A 20,878-nucleotide genomic window follows, 5' to 3' on the forward strand; every position below is an offset into this window, starting at 1 on the left:
AGTGAGTTGATACAACTAACTAGTCCCTATGCTGTTTACTATCAAGATAGAGAAGAAAGAAAGAAAGAAAGAGAATCTACTACATGAGAGCACAATAGCATTTTATAGCTTCGAGCCAATGGAAGGTTCTAGAAGCTAGGCGGCGCAGCCGCCGTTAAAGCAACTTGCCCGTTACATTACCTCCCTCCCTTCCAACGTTTCCTCTTCCGGGGTCGTGGCAATCTGTGGCAAGATGACTTGAGAAGGTGACACTCCTTTATGCTTCTTCCATTGCTTCCATGCATCGGTGTGTCGAATAGTAGTAAGGGGTTCCCACGTAGGCTGCGAGTAATCATGCCATTTTACGAGCACCTTCTTATGCGTACCTTCCATTCTTTCATCCAGAATTCTTTCAACAAGGTACATCTTTTCGCCGTCCACCAGCACCGGTGGGGCACTCTCTTGATCGAGTTTCTGCGAAGGCAATGGGTCTCCGGGGACTGGCCGGAGTAGGTCGACGTGAAAGACTGGATGGATGCGCCCAGGCACATCCAACCTGTAGGCATGTGGGCTAACTTCCGCGAGCACTTGATATTTGGCATGTAGCCAATCGAGCTTCTTGCAGGGTCGCGATGTTTTGACATTTCTCAAGTTGAGGTATACCCAATCCCCAGGCTCGTATCTCGGTGCGGCTGTCCTGTGCTTGTTGGCTTGCGCTTGCTGTATTTCCTGGGCCATAGCTATCGCTGCTTGCGCAAACTCCGTGGCGTCCTGTAGTCTCTGAATAAAATCCTCCGCTGTCGCTTCCCCCTGCGTCGTGTCTTCCGTTCTTCGATGCTCAACTAATTGGATTGGCTCGTTGTGGTAGCCGTGCATGAAGAAGAACGGACTCAGTCCGGTGGAGGTTGCTTCCCTCTCGTTAATAGTCGCCATCGCGATTGGAAGCAAGTCTAACCAGTTCTCCTGCAGATAATTCGTCCATATCCGAAGAATCCTCTCTACCTCTTGGTTCATTCGTTCTGTTGCACCGTCGGTTTGTGGATGGTACGCCGTCGACAACCGCTGCTCGATCCCTAGCATCTGACAGAAACTTTTCCACATACCACTGACAAACTGGGGACCCCGATCACTGGTTATAGCCGTTGGGATGCCATGGACAGGGTAGTGTCGTTCGAAGAGTCTTCTTGCAACCGCTTCTGTGGAAATATCGTTCAATCCTTCGAGTTCGACGCCTTTGGTGAGTCGGTCCGTGACCACCATGCAGTTCGTCGCGCCATCTTTCCCCGACGGTGGGAGGTCAGTAATAAAGTCAATGGTAATTTCGCTCCATATGCGTTGCGGAATAGGAGCGGCTTTAGGAGTCCTTTCTTTGTATCCCTCCAGATGGTGTTTCGTCCGCAAACCTCGCAGTTGCGCACAAACCGACGTACATCGCTAGCGGCACCCGGCCAGAAGAAGCGTCTCGACAGAGTCGAGTACGTGAGGTCCCTTCCAGGATGTCCGGTGATATGAGAGTCGTGAGTTTCCTGGATGATCTTTGTACGTAGCGGCTCCGAACCGGGTATCCAGACGCGTTCTCTAAAGCACAGCAGGCCTCTATTGTCTAATGAGCATTCTGAAATGCTGACAACCTTCTCCTTCTGTAAGTCTGTTGGCACACTCTTCGCTCCATCTGCTACCAGCTTCGTGAGTTCTTGATAAAGCTTGTCTTCTTGCCGTGCGGCGTGCCACAGCTGCTGTAACTCCTCATCTTCAAATATCCTGATCTCTTTTCCGAAGTTGATTTCCTGGGCACCCTCGGTGTTGGTAGACAATGTCGATATTGGGACCCTTCTAAGGTGATCATTTTGGAATAGCCTCATAATGCGTCCCTTTAGTCGTTCATCGGAGTAGTTGGCCGGCATATCCTGGTCCCGTCGAGAGAGTGCGTCAGGCAATCCGCCCTTGCGGCCCGGCCTCCATTCGAGCTCGAATTGGAACCTGGACAGGAACTCCGACCACCGCACTTGTCTCTCTGTCAACCTCCTTTCCGAGTAGAAGTACCTCAGGTTCTTGTGGTCCGTTAGGATCTTGAAGTGCTCTACTGCCCGTAGCTCTGGTTCCCACTGCTCCAAACATCTGAGAATGGCGAGTAGCTCCTTGTCATGGATAGCGTAGTTCGCTTCGGCTGCCGAATGTTTCTTCGAGAAGTATGCGACAGGTCGTACCAGTCCATCCTTATCATCTCTCTGCAAGAGCACGCCTCCCGACGCGAATCCTGAAGCGTCTGCTTCCACGATAGTCTCCCTTTCTGGATGGAAGTGTGCAAGGATCGGGGCCGTGATCAACAAGTCCTTGAGCTTCTCGAAGGCTTCTTCGCACAATTCATCCCAACGGAATGGCACGTCCTTCTTCGTTAGCCGCGTTAGCGCTCCGCTATCACCGAGAACTCTGGCATAAACATCCTGTAGAAGTTCGCGAATCCAATAAAACTCCTCACGGACTTAACATTCGTCGGGGTTGCCCATTCCTTCACAGCCTCAACCTTCTCAGGGTCGACTCGGATCCCACACTCCGCCTCGATGATAAACCCAAGGTATTTCACAGCCTTGACTTCGAATTCACTCTTGTTGATATCCAGTTGCAGCCCGGCGTCCATCAGTCGTTGGAGGACCTTGCCGACCTTGTCGCGGTGGTCTTGCAGGCTTCCAGAGGAGAAGATCAGGACATCGTCGATATATGCTGACACAAAATCGTCTAGGTAATCCTGGAGCGCGCTGTTAATGTACCGCTGAAAGGCTGCTGGTGCGCCTGTCAGGCCGAATGGAACTACCAGCCATTCGAAGGATCCATAGCGCGTTCTGAAAGTTGTCTTTTCCTCGTCGCCGGGGCGACCTGATCTTATGGAACGCTGCTATAACATCTACCTTGGTGAACCACCTTGCCTTGGCTATCGTTCGCAAGGTCTCGCTCAGTAAGGGCAAGGGATAGCGGTCCCTCTTCGTTATATGGTTCAAACCTCTGTAATCCACGCAGAAGCGGATGCCTCCGCCGGGCTTCTTCACCATAAGGACTGGTGCCGCGGCTGGCGAGCTGCTGACTCTAATAAATCCCTTGTCGAGTAGTTCTGTGAGAGTCTTCCGTAGTACCAATAGCTCCTCGCGGGACATGCTGTAAAGCGGTCCCCAGGGTAGGGGCTTCTCTCGGCCATGCTCGTCTTTCAGCACTTCGATCTTCAGGTCCACACCTGGCCGATGAGGGGGCAGCTGGTCGGCCAGTTGCTGAGAGAAAGCTCGAGACCACTTGTGGTACTGTGGTGGCAGCTTCTCCATTACGTCAGTCTTCGGTTTCGGTCTTAGGGCCTTGTCAATATCCGCCATCGTGACCGAGTGAACTCCAATGCCGCCTTTGCGTTTGTCACGGCGTGCTTCTGCTAAAAGGTTGCGGCCATGACATTAGAGACATCTAGCTGTGGAGGCTGGTAACGTCGTCGGTCTCGTACTTGAACTCCATTGGACCCGATCTCGAGATATCCTTCCTTCGCATGGATGTGAACATCCTGGTCTTCCATCCATCGTTTACCCAGGATCATATCCCAGTTCAGATCGTCGATGACGTACATGAAAACACGATGCTGCTGATGTCCATCGAGGTCGATCGACACATACGTGATCTTGTCGATTTTGACCTCCTTGCCGTCTCCGCTGCATTCTCCAAGATGCGCGGCTGGACGCGTATATGTGGCAACTGGAGAGAGTGAAATGTGCGCTTGCTAACCGCGCCGTAGCAGAGGCAGCCATAGTCGACAAGAGATGGCACGAAGTCTGTGCCGTTCACCCTGACGTCTGCTATGAACGGTTCTCCGTCCATTTTTGCTTTTCCGCTCACATCCCATTCTCTCACAGCCGCCGCGTGTCCTAGTCTGAATCTTCATCGTTATGAGAAGAAGTATCGTCTTCGGCGACCTCGGCTTTAGTGACCGCTGGTCGTGACGGGGTCACGGCATTGACCTGAGTGCGTCGGGTCGTGTTTGCGGGTCGGATAGGCGCAGCCAATGGACAGCGCTCGATTCTGCAGTTGTCTCTTCCACAACGGAGGCAACGCCCTTCACGGTAACGGGCGTCCATCTCGGCCTGGTCGACCCACTTGGCACGCTTGCCCAACAGCGCTTGGTCTTCTGGTCGCTTGGATTGGTAACCATATGTGTTCTTATCACTGCGGGTGCGCGCAGCGTTCACTTTCGCGGATGCTTGTAGAGTTGGTTCCCATTCCATCATATCCTCTCGTCTAACTTCGGTTTTCTGGCCAGGCTGTTTCTGGGCAGCCTGGCCTCCATGATTCTGGTGGTTGTCATAGTTGTCCGAACTCTTTGTGTTGCCTCGAGGCCTTTTCCACTGACCCAACAATTCCATCTGGCTGCTCAGCGAATCGCACCTCCTCGCCAGCCCAACATAGCTGCTGATGGCAGAGGGTCAGAGCCTATGAGGGCTGCTTTCATTTTATCGTTTAGTGCCTCCTGGAGGTAGGAAATCTTGCTGTCATCTGGCCAATACTCGGCGTTGGCATTGGCGATCTCCTCTCAAAGCGGGGTAAAAGGACGTGAACGGTTCATTCTCTCCTTGCTTAATCGAATGCAGGTTGCGTGTAGCTCTCTGCTTGCGATCCCTCTCCCCGTACAGCAATTCGAGGCGGTTGAGTAGTTCAGCAACATTGAACGTTTTCTTCTCGGTTTGCATCTCCACAAATGTGGTCACGTTGTCTTTAGCCTTGCCTTCTAGGCTCATGAAGATGTACATAAAGTGGCCTTCTGCATCTCCAAGGGCTTCTTTGTCGACTCGTAGCTTTCCTTCGGTTTCTAGTTTCCAGCTTCGCCACTGGGCCTTGTCGCCGCCGAATTTCGGTATGTCTCGTAATTTGGGGCGCTTGGTTGGGTGAGGGTTGTGAGTGGCGACCACACGAGTGTCCTCAATGGGGACAGCCGGGGTGACAGATGGCGTTGGCTCTAGGAGTTCAGACGAACGGGCTTGCTGGTGTTGTTGGAGTTCAGGGCAATAAAACGTTCTTCAAACTGGGTGTTTCTTCGGGAACTCTCTTCTCTCAGACTTCGTATCTCGGCAACCAGGGCGCTGAGGACGTCCGGCTGCATGTTGTTGTTATCTTCGGCCATCGCGACTTCGCTGAACGCTAATAGTTCGACGGGACTCAGTTTGGTGTCTTCAGTGTCTTCGGTGTCTTCGGTGTCTTCAGTGTCTTCGGTGTCTTCAGTGTCTTCAATGTCTTCAGTGATCTTGATAGTATGTGAAAGGCCTCTAGTGAGTTGATACAACTAACTAGTCCCTATGCTGTTTACTATCAAGATAGAGAAGAAAGAAAGAAAGAAAGAGAATCTACTACATGAGAGCACAATAGCATTTTATAGCTTCGAGCCAATGGAAGGTTCTAGAAGCTAGGCGGCGCAGCCGCCGTTAAAGCGGCTTGCCCGTTACAGTATCCTTATTCGAGCTACTCTGGGCAAGGTCGAGCACCGTCCACGGCCGCCCATGGGCTCATGCACCTCTGGTTAGAATCCAACCCCAATGGTCTACCATATCGTGATGGACAACGACCGAGGCTCCCTTCTTAGCAGCAGTCTACTACAGCACGAGCAGATAAGCGGTTGGCATCGATATCAGAGGACTGAAAGATCTTAATGTCTCTGTCAAAGGGAGGGAATCGAGGAGGTCTTGTGTAGCTAGAGAAATAGGGGTAAGAGGGAGCAAGTAGGTTATTAGGCTAAAGTCAGTCTACTAATATGCCAAAAGTCAGTTAGGCGAGTAGCTAGGAAAGGTCCAAAAGGCATACAAATACAAACTAGTAGCGCTAAAATAACATATGTGTAGAAGATTATGAGGAAGCACGAGATCATTCTCTATAGTCTCAGGGTGGATGCTCCCCAAATGCCATTCAACGTTTAAGCAAAAAGGGCAGCAGCATGCCAGCTCTTTCGACCTGACTGTATTTCGCCTTTGCTTGTCCCAGATTATCTTGCATGAAAACCTACGTTCGACGACAAGCATGTAGAGGGACTGACCGGCTTGTTCAAGCAGTGCGGTACTGCAAGAGATGGTGCAAACCAGCAGTCAATCTTACCTCTAAACCGTTCATGAGCATTATAGATTTTTGCGATGGCTGGCAACTATGAAGCCAAGATCGGACGGCTGTCGAGATTTATGAGTGTGTCATTGCAGCATCGTCTTAGGTCATAATTTTTTTATTTAAGGAACTTTCTGTAATAGTGACAAGCACCGACCATTCATCAGCACTGCGTTCGGCCCATGTTCGCCACAATCTAGCATGAGCGAACGCCTCCAACGTCTGCAGCTCCATCCGCCCCGTTCACCGGCCATAGGCTATGCGATCCGGTGATTCATTTGGTTAATTAGGCAATTCCAACCTCATCAGCTTTTTGGATCGCTCCGATGCATCATCTTTGATGCAGAAAAGCTCGAGTATCTGCGCTGTGATGACATATTTTGCAAGCGACACATACTTTGTGTTCAAGGTCTTAGACAGTAGTAGACACACCGAACAACTATCTCAGCGTACAATATCTTGCCGCGAGGAGAGTTTCGTGACATCGTCCTGATGAGGATTCACTCCCAATCGTCGGGATTCCACTGAAAGCGGGCTGTTGAGTGCTTCAATCAAAGCCTACGAGCTGCGATACGGCAGCGGCTTCCTCAGCCCCTGCCTATCGCTGCAGAGGCCGTCCAACCACGATGTCGCTTGTGGCAGAGCGTCCCCATCCGGAACGGGAACGACTTTATTGGGGTTAAAGTCTGGCGTCTCGCCGCGAGCAATGGCTGCCTGCACTTCCTCCAAATCGCTCGCCCTAGAAGTCTGCAAACTGGAGATCAAGATTGGCGTTTAGCAGAAGGTTATCGTGACAGATATTGCAGTGGATGATCCGTTTTAAGTGGGCATACGCCACTGCTTCGATGGCTTGCATATACCAGGCTAGACGTCGTTGTAGAGATGCCTCTGGGTGAGCGATGAAATAGTCGTGGAGATTACCGTTTGGCGCCAACTCCAGGAGAAGACCGTCCTTGACTGGGTCCTTACGCTGGACAATGCGAGGATGGCGTCCGAGGACACTTAGAATCTTGGCTTCGAGCCGACCCATTTCACCTCCCGAGCAGTATGTGGATATTTGAGTACTTTCGTCTCGCCGACTTTGCTAATCCCCGCCGCCGTGTGCCATGATCGGCTTGACGGAGACATCGACGAATCTCGACATTGCACCACCTGCCCTTGGGACATTGGATGCTCGCGAATTCAACCACCTGCTGATCGTGCGAGTTCAAGAGTTTACGCCCAACAAACAAAGCTGGACATATCCGTTAGAGAGGCAGAAAGTCCGTCGCCAAGCGGAAGCCTCCCACCTTAGGCGCCTGATATCTTAGGTGTTCACATCAAGATTAGTATCGTTAATTACAGCAACCTGAAGGTGGATGGGAAGTATCGCACCATTCACTCCATTCTTCAAGTCTTCTGCATCAGCCACAAGGTGGAGGAAGCCTCGAACTTTTCATCGGCGAGGGGATTTCTACCACGACTTCAAGCGCCCGCCTCGACATGCTTTCAAGTCATCACTATTCGGGCGATGGTTATTCAAGCCACCCTCCTTTTTTCTTTTTCAGCTTTCACCATGCGAAGCCGGTTGACTAATCTCGATTACTGCTACAGAACGACTTAAACATGGGAAGAAGAACCCAAATTACATTTTGCAATTCTTACTGTGACAGTATATATATGGGCTGTCGACATTGAAGCCAGATACGTTGAATACATGACCCGGTGATCCTCAAATCAGGCGCTCTACAAGCCAGCTCTTTCTTTACCTCAAAGCTGGCCTCGGACTCACAGCTTCGTTCTGGCTGCAATGAGCTGCCCGATGAGGTTCCTCTGCCACTTGGTGCCGTGTTCCTTGGAAAAATCTCTCATGTCCTTCAACAAGGCGTCCGTCTTTTTCCCGTTCTTGTCCACAATCGACGAGAGGCCCGAGACGAGGTCCTGGGAGCCCGACTGAATCGGCCCGGTGAGGGCGGCGCCTATCGCGAGGCCGCCGATGGCGTCGACGACGCCGAGCCCGGCAGCCATGCCGCCGGGGATGTCCCCCGTCACCACCGAGGCAACCAGGGCAAACGTCAAGGTCATGAGCGTGATTAGCTTCAGCGCGTCGAAGCCGTGGCTGACCTCCGGGAGCTTGCCTGTGCTGCTGATAAAGATCTGTTTGCCCTTCCAGTCCACCGTCATGAGCTTGTGGTCGCGCATCTGGCGTCCGTCGTACTCGAGCGGTCGGCCGTTCCACCCCGTGCCCCCAGCCGGCTTCTTGTCAAACGGCACTGCCTGCACCTGGAGTGGGTAGGGGGTTCACTTCGCTCACCAAGTCGCCCTTGACCTCAGCCATGGCTCGAATCGCTGAGATGTACTTTTCCGTGTCATCGCCGGCCTCCTTCCGGATGGCCAGGGCGGCCTTGGGGTTGAGTATGAACGGCTTCCCCCCCTCTGCGGATCTTGATGCCGTCGGTCGAGAAGTGGTTTTCCTCCCAGTCCGGGTATACTTGCTCCGAGGTCGTGAAGTTCATAAAGTTTGCGCTCTGCGTCTGGCTGTCATCTTTGGTGTAGAGCATGACGGCCCTAAGTCTATATTCGCCTTTGTACGGCGGCGACAGTTGAACGTGGGTAGCCTCGCTCTTGTCGACCTTGAAGAAGAGGTTGCAGCCGGTCGGCCAGTCGTGTCCATGCCATGTCTGTGGCCACATGACGCTGTTCAACATGAAGCGAAACCCTCTTCCGCCGATGCTGCCCGCAATCTGTGCGTCGGTGGACATGTCGTGGCGTTTAAAGTGAAAGTCCTCGATGAAGCTCCGGGGACAATTATCCGCATTGATGAACGAGTAGGGCTCGTAGGAATCGGTCACCGTCCCATCTTTACTCCAGATAACATCGCCCGTTTCTGGGTTCCTCTCCTCGAGCTGGAGGTCGACCTCAACTCGGCCCCCTTTTTGATTGTGCTTTGGCAGGACCGCTTGGGTACGCTGCTGTCCATAGTACACTGGCCAGACGTCCCCGTTGCGAGCCGCGTTGCCAGCCAGCATACAGTCGGTGTAGTTGACCTTGGGAACAGCCACCATATAGTCGTTGTCGATGAGGATGAAGGGATTATCCAGTGGTTGAACCATGTTTTGATGTTTCTCAAATTGAAGTGTGGTGCTGGAGCTCTGGGGAATGCAATGTAGCGATTGTGACTAGGGCTATGGATGTCGAATTTTAAAACTCCAAGCTCGTCCTGGGTTATCACCTCCCAGCCAGAGTCTTCTACTGCTACCAAGTCGAGCGGGACTCTGCTAGGACTAGTATTCAAAATTGCCATGAGTCCGGCTGCAGGTCCGGACAGTAGGAGTTGAGCGGGAAACCAAGGCTATGCGTTTGGTTCCTCTGTGTTGGAACACAGATCCATCGATGGGGTGCCTCGGCTTGTGCAGCTGACTGCATGATGCACGAACGACCAAGGATCGGCCGATTTGCCTTGCGATCCACGCTTGTACATGTTTATCGACGATGCATCGGATAGACCGAGTCCTTCCATTGATACCCCTTCCCTGGAATTATGCCCGCATTGATGGCGACTTACTGTGTGACCACAGACACTTGTCCTCGCTGCTCTGAAAGTCCGCCGAAGACGTTGCTGGCCGCCACTTGGATGAAAGAATGTTCGCACCTCCTGAACTTACATGCATCAGCTAGGGCGTTCCGCGGTCGAGTTGGACTGTGCCCTTCAATACCAAGGAGTGACTGTCGGTTTCCTCATATCACCTGATGTCTGTTGTCTCTGAGTATAAATAGAGACGCAGTCTCACTCTCTTTTCTTCCATTCTTCCTCATCGCTCTATTTCAACTCACAGTCCATCTTCGAAGCAACCCTAATCCCGCTAACATTCTTGAACATCGACGTTCCAACCTTCATAATCAAGACTTTAACCCACCATCATGCGTCTTCTTCGGCAAGAAATCCTTGCGGCCATGGTTGCCTGGATGGCCCTGGCAGTCCCCATTCAGGTACAGCTTCGAAACAGACAACTCGTGTGCTTCGCTGACAGTCAAACCATTCTTCAGCCTGTCGTTCATCATCGGAATGTCCCAGAGGCAAGATCTGCGATCAGCGTAGAGACTCTCCAACGTATGGGAGGTGCATCTAGTTTGGAGCCAGTACAGTCAGCCCGTGTGATTAAAAGGGGCTGAGACTCAACCAGCGCTGGGCCTATACTGAATGCGGGAAAGAAGAAGGGGAAGACGGATCGGTGAGGCATCGAACAGTCTTAGAGTGGGTTTTGTCCTTGGAGAGGTGTAGATAGGTTTCCCCACACTTTTAAATGCGAATGCAGAGACTAGGTCGTCGGGCCTCGATGCTTGCGACTCGCTAGGAAAGATAATAGTCCTTATGTCTCTATGACAACAATTAGGTGACTGTCAGGACAAGAAAGGGCCTATAATACGCGTTAGTAACACCTCTATCGGGGGTGCCCTTATTTTGCATAGTATAGCGGTATTTTACTAGCTTAATAGTTATAAGCTAGGTTGCGAGTCCCCGCTAAGCGAATGAGTAAGGGTTAAAAACCTATTCCGGAAGCTGCGCTAAGTTAGCACACCTAGCTTCCGGCACCCCCTACTTCTAGCACCTCCCTATATTACTATCGCGTTAACTACCTACTATATCGTGACCGCGTTTTCTTATATATCTCTTATTTAATAATTATAAAATAAATATTATTCGAATTAGCGATACCTTGTCTTTTTAAATATACTAAAAACTAGCTCTAAGAAGCGCTTAAAGCTATTAATAATAGTATAACTTAGCTCTAAGCTAGTCGTAAGTAGGGTATTCTAAGAATAACCCTTTAAACGCGTCTTAAAGGAGCCTTACCTATAAATAAGGTAAAAGAGGTATCTTAAAGGCTTAGTCGAGAGTAGGAAAAATACCTCTATAAATAGGTTCTTACTTAAGTTAGCTTTCCTACTTAGGGGCATACCTACTTAAGAGCACGTCTTATATAACTAAGATAGTATATTCTAATAGCAATTAAAGCCGCGTTTTTATATCGCGATACTTAATTATAGTGTTTTCCTACTATTCTAGCTACTAGCTTCTATATAGAGCTTTAAAATCCGCCTTCTAATTAGCTATTATAATAGTAAATAGCTTAAGGGCGCGTTAAAGCTATTTCCTCGTCTTAATAACTTATTTAATCCGTATAAACCGGCTATTTAGATCTTAGGCGATTTTTCGTTGCTTTTAAGGCTATAGACGATATAATTAATACTTAAGCTATTATATACGTAGCTATGCCGTTATAAGCTACGTATTCTAACGATTAAGGCTATAGCTAACTTTGCTAAAAAGTATACGGATCGTACGGTTAACTTAACCGCGATTTTCGAGCCCCTTAATAAGCCTACGGACTTCCTACGATCGTCTCGGTGTTTTAAGGGCATCGCTATTATCTATTAAGCTTAAATTCTTCTTCTTCTTTAGTAGTAATAGCGTTAACGGCGTAGGTAAGATAAAGCGGCTTATTAATAGCTTTACTATATTAACTAGCTAAAGTCCTATCCTTTACTACCCCCCTTTAATATTTTTCTTAGTTAGGCCGGCCTACCGGGCCTAATAATAGTAGGGAAGGAAAAGTACCTTGCTAATTAGTGCTATATCGTCGAGAGAAGCGATTTTTTAGAGTTAACGTTAGTAGGTAGCTTTAATTAGCGAAAAATTTAAGATATCGAGAAGTTAAAGAATATATAAGGTATATAAAGGTAGGAAAAGGAGATATATACTATATAGGAAGCATTCGTATATAAAATCGTTAGTCTAATAGCTTCTATAGCTATCTATAATTAAGAGGACGTTGCTTTATAGCTAGCTTCTTATTTATAAGATAAAGACCTACTTAAGCTATTAAATCGTAATAGAGTCGCTTATCTAGCCCTTTAGAGAGGCTATAAAGTCCTAATCCTTTAGAAAGTCGAGTTCTTTAAGGAACTATTAATATTAAAGGTCCTAACCTTTAAAGATTATAAGAGGAGTTAAGGCCCGGCTAGTAGTAGAGACGTATTCTACTATTATAGTCTAATAACGCGACCTAAGCCGCTTCTTAAGCGTCTCCTTTTTCTCTAAGCTCCCTAGCACGAGGCCGTTATAGCCGAGGCCTTTAAGGATACCTATCTCGTTTATATTAAAGCGTAATTCTAGGGGAATAGCCTATAAAGCTAGGAGCTTAAGTAACTAGAACTACTCCTTAATCCGGGCTATAGAAGCGCCGTTAATACGAGTAGAATCGAGAGCTTTACCTTTAATCGTGCTAACCTTTAGATTTTAGGCTAAAAAGCCTACTACCTAGTATTTTCTAAGTAGGCGGGTATCGCCTATAGCTATAATAATACGGCCGGCGAATTCCCTTAGCTAGAGATATATTAGGGGGAGCCTAAGGGCGGCTTAAGTAAGAACCTAATCTTAGAGGTATTTCTCTTACTCTTAGCTAAGCCTTTAATAGTATTTATATACCTCTCTCCTTAGTTAGGTGCTTTGACGGGGGCATCTGTACCCCAAGGAACACACAGCCCGCGCAGCAGAGTCCTTGGCAGGGTCCTTAGCAGGATCCTTGGCAGAGTCTCTGGCTAGCCCTCTTCTTGATCAGATGATCCCTTGGCCCCTGTTCGTCTAGGGAAGAAGGAGGAAAATTCGGTCTATAAAAGAGGTCTCTTTTCCTCCTTAGCTAGCAGACATCATCTTCTTCCATCATCATTATCTTCTTCTATATCCTCTTTTGCCAATATACCTTTTTGGCCCTCTTTGCCTTTGCCTTGCCCTGCCTAGTGCTTTCTCGTTTCCTTCGTCCCCCTTAGACCCCCTCGTCCTTCGGTATCTAGCTGCTGCTGTTGCCGTTGGCGTGGGTGTGTCTTTGGGTGTGTGCCGCAGTCACCGTCAAAGTGCCTTTAATGCGTTTCTAAAGTATTATCCTTAAAATACCTTACTTCCGACTAGCCTATACCTAACTTATACTAAATTTAATATTAGCTAGAGCGTTTTAAAGCTAATCTTTAATATATTTAAAAAGCTAAGATATTACTAATTTAAATAAAGTTCTTTTAATAATAATTAAGTATAAGATATATAAGAATTCGTAGTTATAATATATAAGTTAGTTAGCGCGTTAGTATTATAGAGACGTGCCCTTAAGTAGGTATACCCTTAAGTAAGTAAGCTAACTTAAGCGGCCCTTAAGCTACCTTTACTATATTATTAACTTAGGGAATTTGCTAGCTATATTATCGTAGCTAGTAGAGACCCCTACTTACTTAAAAAATACTAGGTTTTAAACTTTTTAGCCCGAAACCTAGAGATTAGTATAATTAAAGGTAAATCTCTTAATTCTACTTATATTAATAGCGCCTTTATTAGCGGGATTAAGGAATAGTTTTAATTGCTTAAGCTACTAGCTATATAGGCAATCCTACTAAAATCACGCTTTAATATAGATAAAATAAGCATCCTTAAGGGCCTTAGCTATAATAAGCTAGTACTAAGGAGCTTAGAAAAGAAGGAGGCTATTAAGAAGCGGCTTAGATTATATTATTAGACTATAATTATTAAATACGTCTTTATAATAGGCTAGGCCTTAACCCCCTTTATAATATTTAAGGGCTAGGACCTTTAATAGTAATAGTTCCTTAATAAACTTAATTTTCTAAAAGATTAAGACTTTATTACTTCCTTAAAGGGCTAGATAAGCGATTTTATTACTATTTAATAGCTTAAGTAGGTATTTATCCCTTAAATAAGGCGCTACTTATAAAGGAACGTTCTCCTTATTATTAATAGCTATAAGAGCTATTAAACCAATAATTTTAAATATAAATACTTTAAGAATCGTATTTATCTTCTTTTTTTATTAGTATACTCTTCCTATATCCTTTAACCTCTTAATATCTTAGTTTTCTCGCTAATTAAGGCTACCTACCGACGTTAATTTAAAAAGTTATATCTTTCGATAATATAGCGCTAATTAATAAGGCTACCTTCCTCTAAGTATATTATTAGGCCTAGTAGGCCGGTCTAACTAAAAAGAATATTAAGGGCGGGTAGCTTAGGTTAGGACTATAGCTAGTAAATATAGTAAAGCTCTTACTAAGCTGTTTTATCTTACTATAGCCGTTAACGCTATTAACGCCGTTAAAAAGAAAAAATTCTAGTACCCTAGCTATTTATAATGCCCTTAAAACGCTTAAATAATTATAAGAAGTCCGTCGCTTTATTATAAAGCTAGAAAACCGCGGTTAAGTTAACCGTACGATCTAACTACTCTTTAATAAGGTTAGCTATAGCCTTAATAAGTAAAATTAGTAGCTTATAGCCTCCTAGCTTTAAATATAGTAGCTAGAGTATTAATTATATCGTCTATAGCCTTAAAAATAAAAAAAGAGTCCTTTAGGACCTTAATAAGCGGTTTATATAGATTAAATAAGTTATAAAGATAAAGAAATAGCTCGAGTATACGCTTAAGCTAGCTACCGCTACTATAGCTAATTAGAATATAGGATTTAAAGCTCTTTATAATAGCTAGTAGCTAGAGTAGCTAGAAATACTAAATTTAATTATCGTAATATTAAAATATAGCTTTAATTACGTATAGAATATACTTACCTTAGTACTATAAAGGGTACTAAAAGTAAGGGGTGCTAGAAGCTAGGTATACTAACTTAGCTAGTTAGTTTATTATTTAACTCCTAGGGAGGTTATAATACGCTAAAGGTAGCTAATAGCTTAAATCTAAAGAGTTAAGGGGGTTACTTATACCTCCCTTTAAAGGTATATAAGTAATAGCGGAATTTTAAGAAATTAAGGGATTATATAGTACTATAAAATAGAGAAGAAGAAGGAGTATAAGGTAGGATTTTCAATATAATTTATTAGTAGTATATTAGTATATAAAAGAGGTATTAAAGTTAATAATTCTTTTTTTATTTATCGGCGGACGTTTAGTTTTTTATAAATAATTATAGCTAAATAATAGTACCTATTTAGACCGGACTTTAGCTTTTAGAAAGTCTTCTATCTAGCGGATTTAGTAATAACTTTTATATAACTATAAGTATCTTAGTTCTTATATTATTTATATTTAAAGGAGGCTTATTATATTAAGGATCTTAGTATATTTAAGCTTATTCCGCGCTAATCGTTATTTCTTCGATTCTTAATTAAATAATAACTAGTAGCCCGTTTAATATATAATAATATAAAATCTAATAAACTTTCTTTTCTCTATTAAATAGTAATTTTTCTATAGTTAATATACTATTATTAGCTTATATAATTAAGAGAGAATATTATAGCTACTTTATTTATAGTAGGAAAATACCTTTCCTTATACTCCTTAACTATATAAGAAATCCTATTTATTTACTAAATAAAGCCTTATTAGTCTTATAAGTAGCTTACTAGCTTTATTAAAGATATAGCTATTAACCTAAAAGGTATATTAAGATAAGAAAGGGCTTATAGTATATATTAGTAATAGGCCCTAACTAAAAAGTAAATATATATAGATAGGGAGTATATAAAATAAGTAAGGTAGTATAGTATAAGGGCTTTTACCCTATATAGGCCTAGACTAAGGTCTAGGCTAAGTTTATATATAAGCAGCCTCTACGCTTATATAAGCTAGGCCTATAATTCTATTTCTTTTCCCTCTTATAAATTATTAACCTTCTTTTAATAGACTATACCTAAGCCTATTATAACGACCGGTGTTATTCCTAAGGGATAAACCTATCGAGGGGTTTATATTAGTAAATATAATAAGGCGTGGTCTAAGTAAGGATAAGTATATTACGTTAGTAATAAGTCGGAGGTCATAGACCGTAGACTATAACTAGGTAATTAAGTAATCGGAATTAAAGATAAGATTGTAATAGAGATCGTAATAATTATATTAAAAGCTATCGAGCTATCTATCTAAAGGAGTAAAAGTAGGTAGCTATATATACCTATAAAGACTATCCTTAGATTATAGGCCTAGCTATAATCCTTAATATTAGATCGTATAGAGCGTAGTAATCTCGTTAATCTTAGATTACTTAGATCTCTACGATCCCCTCGATCCTATATCTATTAAATAGTTATACCGACTATTTATCTATTAGACCGTATTACGTGCTTAACGCGGTCGACCGTTAGCGGCCTAGTAGCTATAGTCGTAATATAATATCTCCCTTCCTTTTAGTCTTATCTATAAGACCTACTATAGCTACCTTAGCCGCTATATATAAATATACCCTTATTACGTTATATATAAGTATATCGTTCTTTATTTCTTTATCCTTTTAAGATATACTACTAATAGTATATTTAGTTATATATTAAAAAATCGTTCCTAAAAAGCCTCTAAGTACGCTTATCGCGTATACTATATGCGTTAATTGACGCTGTCGCTTGTATCTGACAGGCGGCCATATCTTTTTCGTGACAGTTATGAGCCCGGGCGGAGGGGTTACCCCTCCGGGAACTTCCCGGTGACTGCGCACGCACTTCTGGCTAGCCTAGCGCGCATTACCCGAAGGCCCGTGGTTCGAGTCCCGCCAGCGCAATTAAGCGCGGTTTCAGCATGGGGCCTGCCTATATAAAAATTCCCGCTATGGTCTAGGATATCTAGGTATCCCGGGACGAATTGACCCGATATCCCTAAGGGGGTGTGTCGCGTATACTATATGCGTTAATTGACGCTATCGCTTATATCTAATAGGCGGCTATATCTTTTTCGTGATAACGCTACTCTTACTAAATATATCGACTTAAGTAGAGATCCTACTAATATACTATATACTTAATACTTTAAGGTAAAGAAGATAAATTATTAAATAGCCGAAAATTCTTTACGCTATAATAATTATATTACTAATAGTCGTCCTTATTATAATAGTATTTTAATAGCCTCTTTTTATAAGTATCTTTTAATTCTTTTTATATATAGTAGCTAGTATATTTCTTTTAGTAACTAAATTATTAATAGAGTAGCGTAGGCTATATTTTAAAGAGGAGGAAGCTAGGGAAGCCTTATTAGAGCTTTAGGTATAGCTTATAAACCTTTAGTCGTAAATATCTATTACTATTAATCGTTTAGCTTATATCTAAAAGATTCGGAATTATATAAAGGAAAAGAGTTCTAAGTTATTTCGTTATAGTATCTAAGAAGTAGATACTAAGGATAGCGTTTTACTTACGCTTAATATATATAAATATTAGGTAGTAAATAACTTATAATCGTTAGGCGTTCCTAATAAGGCGAATTAGTCCTTATTTAGTATTAGTAAGGAGTTTATAGATCTTAGCCCTTTAATCCCTCCTAAACCTTCTAGTAAAATTATCGAAGTAAAGAGCTATAGTAAGTTAAGTGCTTAAGTAGTTCCTAAGTATTTTCCTCTAGTCTATATCCCTTTTACTTAATAAGGTATTCTTATTACTAACCTTATTTTCTTATATCTAGTATTTATTCTACTTTATATTCTTAATTATCGTTAACTTTAATTTTTTCCTATAGTTTAGCGTCTTATAGCGCTAGTTTTAATAATAAGATATAAAATATTAGGTATATCTATATTATTATTAGTAGTAAATATTTATAGTTAACTTTTAAAATAGTTTTCTTAACCTTAAACGGTCTAAGTTTCTTAAAATTTAATTTATTACTTAGTCGTTTTATTTTAATATTTCGTTATATAAGGTAGACTATATCTCCCTCTTAAAAGATTAGTCCCTATAATCTTTTCTAATTATAATAAGTAGATATTCATTCTCTAATAAATTAAAGTTCTTATTATATTTCTTTATATAATTTTTATAGCTAATCTATTTATAGTATTGCTCGTTTTACTTATAGTCTTTATTAAGTAACCTTAAATACTTCTAGGTTATATCTATAATTAGCGTATACTAGTAAGAGCTTAGTTATTTCTATAACTAAGCTATTATAAGCTAGTTATACTATTAGTAGCTATTTAACTTAATTATTTTATTTATAGCTAATATAATATCGTAAATATTATTTAAGCGTTTAGTTAAGTCGTTTTATTTATCTATTTATTTATAAGTAATAAGCTATATTAAGCTTATATTTCGTCCCTAATTATACTATAAGAGCTTACTAAAACTTAGCTATAAATATACTTCCTTTATTAAAGATAATCTTATTTAGTAGTCTATAATTACTAATAATTATTTATAGGAATATATATACTAGCTCTTCTATATTACTTACTTCTTTATATAGTAAGAAGTATCTATACTTTATTAGTTTATTAGTAATAACGAATATACTATTATACTTAACGTTAGTTATAAGTTCTTTTAATAGTAGTAGCTTTATAATATAGTTAAAAGCTATTAAATCCTATAGTTTTTCTAGTACTAGTAGTAGTTATAATTCTCTATATAGTTTATATTATTTAGCTTTACTTTATATATAAAGTTTATATTCTTTAATAACTTATTATACTTCTTCTTTAAGCTATAGGAAGTTATATTATCGTTTAATCTATTTTATTATTCTTTAGATTCCTTAGTATCTATATATTAAATATTTATATATATCTTATATAACTTTATCTTATAATTCTAATAGTATCTAGATTTTATTTTTATTCCTCTTTTATAGATTATTTTATAGTCGAATTCTAATAAGTATTTAGCCTATTAAATCTATTATCCGTTTAACTATTATATCGTTATAAAGTATAAGATATTTTTATAATTTATATAAACCTTAACTTTATACTTACTTTAAAGAAGGTAGTATCGAAATTCCTTAAAAGCTTAAATAATTATAAGGAATTCTTTATTATTAATAAGGTAATTAAGTTCTACGCTATATAGCTTCTTTAAATAAAATATAATTAGTTATAGTTTTTCTTTATTATCTTTTTATCCGATTTATACTCTTAGAGTAAAGTCTAATATATCGGTTTTAAGTTCGATTTATCGTTTTAGATTAAAGGTAGTTAAAACTAGTTCTTATATAATCGTAGTCTTAATATATTTAAAAGCTTTATTAGCTTTATTATCCTATATAAATCCTTTTTCCTTCTTTATTAAGTTATATAGTAATACTATAATCTTTTTAAAATCTTTAATAAATCGTTAGTAGTAATTTATAAATCCTAGGAAACTTTATACGTCCTTAACGTTCTTTAGCATTAGCTATTCTTTAACTAAGTTAATCTTATCTTATTATATTTATATCTCTCTTAGTAAGATAGTATATCTAAGAAAGTCTACTTACTATATATAGAACTTACTTTTCTTTAGTTTAACTAGTAACTTTATATTTTAAAGTATATAGAGTACCTTATAAATATATTCCTTATATTCTTCTAGGGTATCTAAGAAGATTAAGATATTATCTAAGTATACTACTATAAAGATATCTAAGTACTTACGTAGGATATTATTAATTATCCGTTAAAAGGTAGCTAGTATATTTATAAGTCTAAATAGTATTACTAGATATTTAAATAGTCTAAATTTCGTTTTAAAGGCTATTATCTATTTATATCCCTTTTTTATATATATTAAGTTATAGGCGCCTTTAAGGTTAAGGGCTATAAACTATTTTTTACTATATAGTCGATCTTATAGTTTTAATATAAGTAGTAATAGTATTCGGTCTTTTATTATAATATCGTTTAAGCGTCTATAGTTAATAACTAGTTATAGCTTACTATTTTTCTTTAAAATAAATATAACTAAGTAGCTTACTTTAGATATTAACGTTTATATATATCCCTTTTATAGATTCTTATTAAGGTAGTCGCGTAGCGTTTATAGTTGCTTTTCGTTTAAGTTATAGATCTTATAAAACGTCGGCGTTATTTTATCCTTAAGATAAATTTTATAGTCCTATTAGCTATATTTAAGTAACCTTATCTTAAGTTCTTCTTTAAAGAGTTTATTATATTTCTAGTATTCCTAGGAGATACTCTTTATTTTATTTTATAGGCTTTATTCTTTCTTTTAAGAGCTAGTTTCTTTTAACTTAAGCTCTTTATTAATTTATTTAAGGTCTTTCCTTAAAGTAGTAATAACTCTTTAGATCTTTATATTATATCCTTTATTTTATTTATATTAGATACTAGGTTATATAGCTATATTAGTTAGTATATAGGTTTTATTAGTCGATTTTATTATATTTATTAGTTTAGTTACTATTTTCGTTTATATTACTAAAGCCTATAATAATTTACTTAAACGGTTATCCCTTTTATCCTATTTAGTAGCTAAATTATTATAAAATTTTACTTTCTTTTAAATCTACTAGTCTTAGAAACTTATATCTTCGTTTTAATATAGCTAGCTAGTTCTCTAGTTAATTAATAGGTTGCTCTCCTATAGCTATAAAAGTCTTAATATAAAGTTATATTCTTTAATATCTATAATATTAAAGTTAATACGTTCGTTATAGCCCTAAATATTAATATTAAGGTAATTAATCTTTATATTAATAATTCCGTTATTATAGTTAAAGGCCTCTCTTTTAATATTTATAAGTTTATATAGATCTATATTATATCTTTATATAAGTCTATAACGATTAATAACTCTAAGTAAAACGTAATTACCTATCGCGCTATAGTCTAAAAGTATATATATATAATATCCTACGATTTAGATATTTAATACTATTTAGTTACTATAGCTTACCGTTACTATATATAAGGTCCTTAGATCTTATTATATTATACTAGTTTATAGCCCTTTTATAGATAGCGTACCTTATTTTTTACTTAGTCTTTATTTATTTTATTTAGGTATTCTTCTTTAATTTATTATTAA

At 40.7% G+C, this 20,878-nt stretch overlaps 2 protein-coding genes across 2 annotated transcripts; both read right to left on the reverse strand.

Annotated features, from left to right (window-relative positions):
• Positions 1 to 1,112: 1,112 nt before the first annotated feature.
• Positions 1,113 to 3,580, reverse strand: HRG_04619 (reverse transcriptase (RNA-dependent DNA polymerase) domain-containing protein; the record flags this gene model as incomplete). Its single annotated transcript, XM_044863090.1, has 9 exons — positions 1,113 to 1,175; positions 1,410 to 1,557; positions 1,696 to 2,159; positions 2,220 to 2,366; positions 2,459 to 2,757; positions 2,886 to 2,957; positions 3,024 to 3,060; positions 3,108 to 3,269; positions 3,461 to 3,580. 9 exons carry the CDS (start codon positions 3,578 to 3,580, stop codon positions 1,113 to 1,115), a joined length of 1,512 nt encoding a protein of 503 aa, XP_044721704.1.
• A 4,277-nt stretch (positions 3,581 to 7,857) lies between these two features.
• On the reverse strand, positions 7,858 to 9,182 carry HRG_04620 (uncharacterized protein; the record flags this gene model as incomplete). The annotated part of the gene is made up of 3 exons (XM_044863091.1): positions 7,858 to 8,325; positions 8,384 to 8,494; positions 8,562 to 9,182. 3 exons carry the CDS (start codon positions 9,180 to 9,182, stop codon positions 7,858 to 7,860), a joined length of 1,200 nt encoding a protein of 399 aa, XP_044721705.1.
• Positions 9,183 to 20,878: the final 11,696 nt, after the last annotated feature.

Source organism: Hirsutella rhossiliensis (assembly GCF_020360975.1).
Source record: "Hirsutella rhossiliensis strain HR02 chromosome Unknown scaffold00004, whole genome shotgun sequence".
NCBI lineage: Eukaryota > Fungi > Ascomycota > Sordariomycetes > Hypocreales > Ophiocordycipitaceae > Hirsutella > Hirsutella rhossiliensis.